An 11,644-nucleotide genomic window follows, 5' to 3' on the forward strand; every position below is an offset into this window, starting at 1 on the left:
TAAAATAGAAAAAAAGTATTTATAAAAAAAAGAAATAATCGTATAATATGTCAATGGAATAATCGATAATCGAATTACATGTAAACAAGTAGGTTCGTATAATTAATTGCATGAATTCATGTTTTGTTATTTATATCGATGTTGTTTACAGTTTATATGGTAATATGAATCCAAAAAAAAAGGATATAATCTTATAGATATCATGACGCAATAAGTAACTTTATATAAAACATTTTCATGTTTCTTTTTATTGCGATTCTAATGATTAGTTATTTTATCGAACATGGTTGATCCGCGCAATTGTTTACGTAATATCCGGTACACATTATTTATCAATCGTATGAATAATACTTCTTGATAATCTTCATAATAGATTGTCTGTTATCCGAAATATATATAAATATCAAATATTAAACTGTTTGTAAAAAAAAACAAATTGATTAATACGTGAAGAGATTATATAAAGAACTATACAGGATCGTAGTTAGAAAGATAGTATAAATTTAAATATGGCGGTAATCCTATCAGCTGATACCGTCTGCTGGAATGACGGATTACAATTTGGTTATAACTGGTCTGTTTAGACCAGTCGTTTTAGTGCAAGTATTACATTTAGTGATGATTATTTTTCTATGATTCACAATTGTAGAAAAATATTGAATGATTGTGTTTCCCCATGACGTAAAAATAAATCTAAATAATAATAATATCCAATGTTGACAGAAATTAAAGGGAACAGATTTTGTAACCTGCGTCACTGACAGGTGGTGGTGCAGGAATGCAGTTAAATACATAAAATTGGTGTTTTTTTTTTCAATTATATCATTATTGAATTAGCATTTGAATAAATTTCCAATCCTAAGAAGATACGGCTGTGATGAGTGACTCCGAACAGCGGCAACTGCACGTGCCTTATCGAGAATATCACAGTCAGAACAATACCAATCCTCCTGCTTTGATTGAAACTGACGCATTAGTTGATCTGTCAGTAACATCCAATAGTTGTGTATCACGCAATTTATCTACAGAACTACTACCAGACGTAGAATTTGTTCCAAACATAAGTAGCGATCAAACTATAGCCATTGATTCAACCGGAATAGACCGGGAGAGCCAGCCTCTCCTTGGTCGTTTGGAACTTGATGTTACCTTTAATCGATTCCCTGGTATGTTTTCTCTTTTTTTATAATAATTAATATAATTATTAGATAACAGTATACATAGTATTTAATAAACGTGATTCATGATTTTGTTTTTTCCTTGTAGATGATCCACAATTTTCAGAATTAGTATGGCAAGCAGAATGTGCGATAGACAATGGAATATTTCCTGAAAGAATATATCAAGGTTCAAGTGGAAGTTATTTTGTAAAGAATTCAGCAGGGGTAAGGTATAATTTTTCAGATTTTTTTTTTTAAAATAATATATATATATATATATATATTTAATTATATAAAGATGTCGTAATATTACTAAATAATAAGGTAATATATACATACATTTGTTTTGCGAATGTTTGTTAATGATAATTTGTCTGTATATAATATATAAAAGATCAATTTGTAATATTGTTATATTATATATATTATTACAGAAGATAATAGGTGTTTTCAAACCAAAAGATGAAGAACCTTATGGAAGATTAAATCCAAAATGGACGAAATGGATGCACAAACTTTGTTGTCCGTGTTGTTTTGGAAGAAGTTGTTTGATACCAAATCAAGGATATTTAAGCGAGGCTGGAGCCAGTTTAGTTGACCGCAAATTAGGCCTTGGCATTGTGCCGAATACTAGAGTAGTTAAACTTGTCAGTAAAACTTTTAACTATCCACGTTTAGATCGTCAAAAAGCACGTATGAAACAAGCGATAATGGATCAGTTTCCTACAGTTGGTTCGCATTTCAATCGTATTAGTTTACCACCTAAAGTTGGATCCTTCCAAGTATTTGTAGATGCTTATAAAGATGCAGATTATTGGCTAAGAAGATGGGAACATGAACCTTTACCGCCACACTTGAGTCTTAAATTTCAGCATCAATTTGAACGTTTGGTTATTTTAGATTATATTATCAGAAATACAGATAGAGGTAAATTTCTATGGCCTCTATATAATATACTTAAAAACAATTCAAACAAATAATAATAATATTATTATTAACCCTTTCGCTACGAGCGTCGCCTATAGGCGACATCCGCGCGATGTCCTGTGTGTACGAGCGTCGTCTATAGACGACGTCAACCACGTAAGCACGATGTGCACATTTTTCGGCGCAGTGGTCCGTTCAGTGGCGCTACTTCGGCGGCACGCGGGCCCGTACAGCGGTGACGCTCCTACGGAAGACACTGCCGTAGCGAAAGTGTTAATATTAATTTTCCTAACGTTGTGTAAATAAAATAATAAATGTTTTTCCTTTCTTTTTTTGTAGGTAATGATAATTGGCTTATTAAGTATGACAATGGGGCAGAAAAAAATGGATTAGAACGTGGGGAAGTTAAAATAGCAGCGATAGATAATGGTTTGGCATTTCCATTTAAACATCCTGATTCTTGGCGTGCTTATCCTTATCATTGGGCATGGTTGAGTCAAGCAAAACAACCATTCAGCGAAGATACACGCGCATTGGTATTGCCACAGCTTTCTGATCAAAATTTTGTACAAGATCTTTGCGATGATTTGTATCAATTATTCAAAGTGAGTTTATAGATAGAGTTTTATTTGATTTGATTTGTTTGTTTTTTATTCTTTTTTTTTGTTTTTGTTTAATTTATTATACTGTATAAATTTGCTTACTTTATCAATTTATTATTATTATTATATTATTGGTACAGCAAGATAAAGGATTCGACAGACATCACTTTGACAGGCAAATGAGCGTAATGCGAGGACAAATACTAAATTTACAACAGGCATTGAAAGATGCAAAAAGTCCAGTGCAGTTAGTTCAAATGCCTGCTGTTATAGTTGAAAAGTATAGTATCGTATTTATTTGAAACATTAATAATATTATAAATAATAATAATAATAATAACAATAATATGAACTTTTTTTCAGAGCCAAGGGAAATGGCACACGAAGTTTGTTCTTATTTTCTGATACATTCACGCAGCGCTTCCAAAATAAGAGTCCCTTTTTCTCTTGGTGTTAAGCATTTATATAAAAAGTGCTTAATTCAGTGTTAATAGCAGTACCAACTAAAAGAAAAAAAAAAAGAAAGGAACTCCTATGGTGCACTGTTGTAAAAGCTTGAATTATTTCTTTATTCAGATTATTTTCATCTTTTGTCATCATAAGAATTGAATTTTCCTAAATAATTTTATTTTTGAAAATTAATTGATTAATACTTACTTCTTACGTTTAATCTATCTCTTCTATTTATAATATCTCATTTTAATTAAGGCATAACTAGCATTCGTATACAAATATTATAAACAGTATAAAATATATTCATATTGAGAAGAATTTTTTTTTTTTCGTTTTTTTTTAAATAGACACATTATACGAAAATAAAACAGAGTCATAATGAGTACAATTGGATGATAGGATATATCGTTTAATATGTATTTATAACAATAACAATAACAACAACAAAAATGATAATACATTTCTACAATTTAAAAAGAGAAACTGCTCATACATGAACACATAAACATGCATTATTGGCAAATACATGTTATATATAGTATAATTTGTGCCAATCACTTAATTACAAAGTGCACTGATACATGTTTGTGTCTGTGTCATGTGCCTTTGTGTGCATATATTTAATTATTGCGAGAATAAACAAATTATTATTTTAACTGTGATGAAAGTGAAATTAAAATCACAGTTGATATTATAATGAACAAACATTTTTAAATGTAATATTAAAAATAGAAGAAAAAAAAAGAAAAAACTATATTGTTATCTCACGCCTTTTATATTTTTTTTCTGAGATATTTATTATTATCATCATCATCATCATCATTATCTGTAAAAATTAAGAATTATCTTGTACATGTTTCTCTTTTCTTCCCTTTAGAACAAATAGTTTGTTTATTTAAAAAAGAAAGAAAAAAAAAAGAAAATAAAAGAAAAAGTTACTTTTGCTAGTTAAAGTCACTCTATATTATTAGCTGTAAATATATCATACAATTTATATATGATACTATATAAAATAAATAATATCAGAGATTCCTTCTTTATTTATTAATTAATTAATTAATTAATTTACTGTTTATTGAACAATTATAAATTAAAATAAAGAAAAAGTATGGCTCACTTTTTGCAATGAGTTTTTTTATGCTCATGTATATTAAATAAATTGATTGTGCGGAATTATGTAAAGAAAAAAAAAAAAAAGAAAAATAAGATGAGTCAATAAGTTCAATTGTTTTGTATATAAAAAATAATCAGCTATAATATGCTGCTTATTATATACTTCAAAATATATGCTGACAATTTTATATTTTTTTCGTTTTTATTTGTGTGTTAATCATCATCATTAAATTTAATTGGTCAATCTTGGATATTTAAAATCCATTAAAAAAAAAAAAAAAAAAAAAAAAAAAAAAAAAAAAAACACTTAACATGACATTTAATCCTTTAATCCAAATTTTTTAAATGTCATATAATATGACATTTACATATACCCACCTTTGGTTATTTTAATTACATTTTTATATTCTTTATACATATATATATATATAGATACAAGATTTTACATTTAAAGAATATATTTGATATAAAGTTATATAATATATTTGATTACATTTAATTATAATCAAATCCATTGATAAAATGGAAGTAGTAGAAGTTTGTACTGAAAGGAAACATTGTGTAGCCCCATCCAAGGAAAATTTACAATTGGGCCATAATAAAGTAAAGTTTTTTTTCTATAAAAATATAATAATCATATTTCTTCAATTAGATTTATTTATATTAATCATTTATTTCAAAGGGAATTGTAAACAAATTAATCCTTTGCACTCTGCTGTCTCACCGTATGAGACATTTTGATTCTAGCCTATCACTTTGATGTCCCAACGTATGAGACATTAAAGTTTATTAGTTATTACGAGGAATTAAGTTATTTCAGCACAACTTTTTGACACATGCATGTTTCCTTGATGTTTTCTCTTAAAATAGCACAAGACATCTAATCAAAATATAGTCAAATAACAAAGATATATAATAAAAATTGTCAGCAGGTTTTGTGTTCTAAGAGAATGCGAGACGCGTGTTTACGACGGATCCGAGAACTTTTTGACGAAACTTGAGAAAAGCGATAAGAAGAATTTGTAGAAGAAATGTTTTTATAGAAGCATATCTCGCATTTTATAATGAGATTTATAATGTACAAAGAAATATTATCAAATAGTGTCACATTTCAAATACAATGTAACGCGTTCGCTTTCTTTTTCAATTGCAACGCTATTACACACATACATTCTCTTGGTAAATAAGTTCTTTTGGTAAAAGTTTTTTAGGCAAATATGTTCCTTGATGTTTACAGATTAATATAAGTCCAATATCATTAGAATCCGTTACTTGGTTCCAAAGTTATACTAAATAATACGAGGGTCTGTAAATGTGCCATTTCTGTGGTGCGGTGTAGCTGCTACTTCAACGTCGAAAATCGTGCGAAGTGCAAAGGGTTAAACAAATTAGTATATGATCTTAAATATAATGAAATTTAAATATGTAATTTCTCATTTAGAGTATGCGAAGATATGTACAACCACCAAGAGTTAAATCATTTGCTCCTGAACAATGCTACAGACCTCCATCAAAACCACTCGATGCTTATACAACATATGATCTTTCATATATAAATTTGGATCCAAGAACAGCACAATCTATTCGAGCTCAACCATATCGTCCAATTCAAACTCTTCTTAAATCGGATGAAAAGTTTGCAAGTGAAACAACAAGTAAAATGAGTTATCAACCTATTTGGCGTTTGGCTACAAGAAAACCAATTAAACCTAAGTTTAGGTTTTTGTATTAGTTTATTTTGAATTGACGTTGAAAAGATTTGATTTCAATTAAATGACATAAATATTATTTCAATTGTAGATCTGTGTTGGGTCGTACTGGAACATTTGAAAGTGCCACTACAACTAAATGCGATTATATTCCAAAATATACAGAAAAATTAGATATGATAATACCTTGTGGAAGTATAAGAATAAGTGGAAGTCCATTAGATGCTAATACAACATCAGCACTTTCTTATGTAAATCCTGGCGTAGTACAACCTGTTACTAGCTTTAAACCCATAACAAAATATCAACGACCTAGTCATTCAGTTTCTAAGGATACTACTCAAAAATTAAGTTATCAACCATTTGCTGTTGGTAAAAAAGAAAAGTTTCCATGGGCACAGAAAGCTACATATAAGTATGTATATACTTATATTATTGTATTTAGGAAGGATACAAAAATATTGTAGGACGAGCGCCTCCATGCCAAACTTATCGGGGATTCGTGAGAAGGATTGATCGGTGGGTCCTGGATAGCTCAATTGGTTAAAAGAGCAGTCACCCGGAAAGCGAAAGATCCGTGGTTTGAATCCCCGGTCCAGTCAGTCTAGCGGTCCAGCTTTTTTCACGAATCCCACACATGGGGGCTCGTCCGGAATGGAGGGTCTGTTTCGTAACACGTTCCACAGTCTTAATCTTTGTGAGAGTATTTGTGAGAACATTCGGGGTCGAATGTTATTCAGGGGGGTGGTGGAATGTGGGACGAACGCCTCCATGCCCAAACTTATTGGGCATTCGTGAGAAGGATTGATCGGTGGACCTTGGATAGCTCAATTAGTTAAAAGAGCAGTCGCCCGGAAAGCGAAAGATCATCCGTGGTTCGAGTCCTCGGTCCAGTCAGTCCAGCGGTCTAATTTTGTTCACGTATCCCATAATATATTACTTTTTCCTGTAAGGTCTCCAAGCGTTGCAATGTGTGGGAAGACTATTTATTCCGACAGTTATTTGGAAAATGAAGTATACAAAAAGATGAAACCATTTATTCCATGCGTAACAAATATATTACCTATTAAAGCAGAATTTTTTTGATAAAACTATTTATAAAGAAAGTTATTTACCTTGTGATATAGAAAAACCAAAGAAAATCGTTCCTCCGTCTAATATTTTTATATCAAGTGAAAAAATATCTACTGACACAACAAACAAGGTAAGAAATTTTAATAAAATATAATTAATAAATATAAAAAGGAAGACAAAAATATCATAAATAAAAACTTTCTTATTGTATATAATACAAAAAAAAAAAACTACTAATATGTTATAGTTGAGTTATCAACCTGTGTGGTGTAAAAAACGTTCTCCAATCATACCACATAGTAGAAAAAAGATAGAAGGTTCAATGCAAAGTGAAACTACAAATCGTATTGATTTTACACCCAAAATGGGTATACCTACAAAAATGATTATTCCATGTACTAATATTCGTATTCCTAAAGATCCTATTGTTGATAAGACAACAACTGGTTTATCGTTTATACATCCTGGTCAATTGGAACGTGCGAAAAGTTTTAAACCTGATACACATTATTGCAGGTATTTTAATAACATTATATTAATCGATAATTAATTAACATTTAAAATTATCTCATTTGTTATTTTGTAGACCTATTGCTAAGATAGATTCTGAGACGATAAATAAATTATCGTATCAAGCTTGGACACCAATTCCTAAAATGGATATACCATGGGCACGTCGAACTACGTATCAAGTTCCTAAAGATCCAATGATTACAGATACAATCTATCAGATGAGTTATCCTTTACCAGGATATTATATTGAAAATGAGTGTCCATGTGCGGAGTAAAAATGTTGATGATATCAATATTTCTAAAATAATATAATTTACATCGAAATCTCAACAAGTCTAGTTTTATATATATATTGTAACACATGGGCTGAAAAGTCCCGGGCCTAACAAAGAAAACACGCTTTTTTTTCGATCAAAATTGACTTTATTCATCAATATAAACTCCATCAAGAGCAACACAATCATTCCAGCGCTGCTCTAACATTTCAATACCACTTTTGTAGAAGGATTTATCTTTTGTCTCAAAGTAGGCCTCAGTTTCAGCGATAACCTCTTCATTCGAGCGAAATTTCTTACCGGTGAGCATTTTTTTTTTGAGGTCTGCGAACAGCCAGTAGTCGCTGGGAACCAAATCTGGAGAATACGGTTGATGTGGGAGCAATTCGAAGTTCAATTCATGTAGGTTTGCCATTGTTTTGATTGACTTGTGACACGGTGCGTTGTCTTGATGAAACAACATTTTGTTTCTTTGCCATATGCGGTTGGTATTTTTTTTGCAATTTCAGCCTTCAAACACTCCAAATAACACTATATAATATTCACTGTTGATGATATTTCCCTTCTCAAGATAATCGATGAATATTATACCACACAAATCCCAAAATACCGAGGCCATAACCTTTCCAGCTGGTTGTTGTGCTTTCGGGCGCTTTGGACGAGGTTCATCAGTTGTTTTTTACTCAGATGACAATCGTTTTGATTCCGAAGTGAAGTGATGGATCCATGTTTCATCCATTGTCACAAATTGGCCCCAAAATTTCGATTTGTTACGTTTAAACGTGGCCAAACATTGCTCAGAATCATCAACACGTTGTTATTTTTGGTCAACAGTGAGCAAACGCGGCACCCACTTTGAGCAAAGCTTTCTCATGGACAAATGCTCATGCAATATAAAGCAAACACGTTCTTTTGATATCTTTACAATGTCAGCTAACTCACACAACTTCACTTTCCGATCATTCAAAATGATTTAGTGGATTTCTTTTGATGTTTTCTGGTGTTACCACCACATTTAGACGTCCACTGCGTTCTGCATTATTGGTGTCTTTCTACGACCACGTTTGAAGTCAGCAAACCCAACATTTCATTGTTGCTTTTGATGGAGCGAAATCCCCATAACACTTTTCAAGCCATTGCTTCGTTTGAACGGTATTTTCTCCCCATCAAGAAACAGTGTAAAAATTAAAACACGAAATTGTTTTTGATCCATTGTTTTGAAAATAACAAAAGTAGCATTACTCTTAGCACAATAACTCACAAACTAATGTGAGTGTCTGCACCAGTGCAGACTGCTCTGGTCAGACAGACCACCCCACCAGTGCAGTGCAGACGCTGTGCAGACTGCAACAGTGTAATGAAATTTTGTACAGCTGTCTTTTGAAAGTTAGTACTAACTGAAAATGAGGTGAATGCAATAAAACTAGCGCCATTTATGTGTTAGGACCGGGACTTCCCAGTCCATGTGTTCATTAATTCTGAAAGTATGTTACTTTGTTTTTTTCGTTTTTCTTTTTTTTTTTTTTTGATAAATGATATTTTTATTTTTAAAGCAATTTTCTTTCATCACAATATACATAAAAAGATATAATACACTTAAAATATACTTGCAGCACCTTTTTAACTTGCACTGATAGGACTAATAACATCATTGTGTACTTAATATATATATATATATATATATATATATATATATATATATATTTTCATATGATGAGATTTGTAAGGGCTTGTGGATCAAAACAACAACATTTGTTTGCGCATAAATACATAAGCGCTACTTATGTTACATTTATATTATAATTATATACTGTATACAGAGGAGATTAATATTATAAAGAGCGCAATATTATTATATTTATCTTTTACAATGGTTAAAATTATTCTCAATAATAAAATAAACTCTAATCTTTGATAAAAATGATCAATAGACAATATTAACGTACATTTGCCTAAAGATTCGACTTATGTAATGATAAATATAAAAAGAGACAACAATGTGTGCAGTCCTAATGGGGACAAAATTCAGTATATTATATAATATGTATTTAATGGTGCTTTACATATGAATAACAATTGATAATTCTTTAATAATAATACGTATAAGACAGGGGAGAGATTGCAGAGCTTGAGTATGAAACACAACTAATTAAGCTACAATCTTCTTCTTAATATATATATAAATTATGTGTCACGTTGTTTGTCCGCAATGAACTCCTAAATTACTAAACTGATTTTAATCAAATTTTGCACACTTTGTGCAGTTTCATCCAACTTGAAAGATAGGATAGTATATATATATATATATCTTTCTTTCCACGTATATGTGTGTGTGTATTATGTGTGCCTAAAGAAAATATTGATAAATAAAAACAACAAAAAAGAAAATCTTTTGTCATCATTATGCACAAACGCAATTTCTTTTATATCAGTTATTACAAATATAAGCATAATTATATATATATACCACATACAAACGTTTAAATGTTAGATTATAAAAATTTAGATTTTGTTGTTAAAAAATATTAGAGTTTAATGGTAATCATCATTAAAATATATATTCAAGCATTTATATATCATCCATCATACATATGTTTTATATGATCTGAGACATCTTAATAAAAATATACTTAAAAATAAAATAATCATCTTTTGTAAATACTTTTCAAAACTCGCAAATCATTATATTATAAATATTGAAGTTTTGAAATGTAAGGCACATATTTAGATCACATTAACATTACCATATGCATATATATATATATATATATAAGTCTGCATTTATCTCATTCTATATATTGTACTACTTTATTAAATTTACATAATATTCCATCAGATATTTAACAGAAAGTTATTATAAGAAAGCTTTAACAATTTTCTACATGTTTTCATGATGATTAATAAAAAAAATGGAAAAATGATTGTCCCATATTTTATATATTTTCTGTTGTACTCTTTTTCAAATCTATATATTTGTCAATAGACCTTTTTCTTTCTTTTGAATCTGACATATGTTTATATTACACGAATAATCATTTGTAGAATATATTTCATTAAAAACAAAATTATTATCTTATCATCTTTCATATTAAATATTTCAACAACAAAAAATTCAATTTGTAATACATGAATAAACATCTGAATAATTATTTTGTATTAATTACAAAAAAAAAAAAAAAAAAAATGAAAGAAATCAATGATTAAAAAGAAAAGAAAATCTATTGTCATATAAATGATGAGAATCAATTCATAGTCTTTCTTCATTAATTACGTAAAATATAAATTTGCTCATATTTAATCGTTGTTTCTATCATATCCTATATATATATAGATCATTATTTATCAATTTTTTTGTTTGTACCCAGTGTTTTTTTCTTTTCTTTCATATTTTACAAAGAGACTTAAAAACTAAAATTATAAATGGTTAATGTGAAAAAGCAAACAACAAAAAAAAACTATGTAAAAAATATACCCAGTACAATTAAAAATACGTATCTTTAAAAAATAATAATAATAATAATCGTTGTTATATATCATATTGAAGTATAATTCCCTTTCGTCATTTTTTTTCAATGGAATATTCATCAATTAAATTCATACAAATAAACAAAAAAAAAGGTTTGTAATATTAAAATTAATTAATTACATTTAAATAATTCTAATAATATATAATAATAATAATAATAATAATAATAATAATAATAATAATAATAATAATAATAATAATAATAATATAAGTTTATTACTTAACATAACAGTATTTAAAATTCTATCATAAATTTTGCATAAATATAATTATGCATCATATTTTAAGAAAT

The 11,644-nt window shown here is 29.0% G+C and overlaps 2 protein-coding genes across 2 annotated transcripts; both read left to right on the top strand.

Moving 5' to 3' along the window:
• Window positions 1-105: 105 nt before the first annotated feature.
• On the top strand, window positions 106-3,648 carry Pi4KIIalpha (phosphatidylinositol 4-kinase II alpha). The gene is made up of 6 exons (XM_015322635.2): window positions 106-1,166; window positions 1,267-1,385; window positions 1,595-2,087; window positions 2,427-2,692; window positions 2,830-2,969; window positions 3,053-3,648. Exons 1-6 carry the CDS (start codon window positions 878-880, stop codon window positions 3,144-3,146), a joined length of 1,401 nt encoding a protein of 466 aa, XP_015178121.1. The 5' UTR covers window positions 106-877; the 3' UTR covers window positions 3,147-3,648.
• A 395-nt stretch (window positions 3,649-4,043) lies between these two features.
• LOC107067276 (uncharacterized) lies at window positions 4,044-11,443 on the top strand. Its single transcript, XM_015322636.2, is given in 7 exon segments — window positions 4,044-4,858; window positions 5,697-5,974; window positions 6,056-6,379; window positions 6,918-7,041; window positions 7,043-7,168; window positions 7,286-7,554; window positions 7,625-11,443. Coding segments are annotated over 7 exon segments (1,404 nt in total). The 5' UTR covers window positions 4,044-4,777; the 3' UTR covers window positions 7,827-11,443.
• Window positions 11,444-11,644: the final 201 nt, after the last annotated feature.

Source organism: Polistes dominula, unplaced genomic scaffold (assembly GCF_049000335.1).
Source record: "Polistes dominula isolate Pdom_NZ unplaced genomic scaffold, Pdom_raw_medaka contig_75, whole genome shotgun sequence".
NCBI lineage: Eukaryota > Metazoa > Arthropoda > Insecta > Hymenoptera > Vespidae > Polistes > Polistes dominula.

Bases quoted from the DNA above. Each gene is read 5' to 3' on its own strand.
- Pi4KIIalpha (XM_015322635.2), top strand. From the start codon at position 878: ATGAGTGACTCCGAACAGCGGCAACTGCACGTGCCTTATCGAGAATAT. The intron at 2,088-2,426 runs GTAAATTTCTAT...CTTTTTTTGTAG, and splicing joins TATCAGAAATACAGATAGAG to GTAATGATAATTGGCTTATT. The intron at 2,970-3,052 runs GTATAGTATCGT...ACTTTTTTTCAG, and splicing joins CCTGCTGTTATAGTTGAAAA to AGCCAAGGGAAATGGCACAC.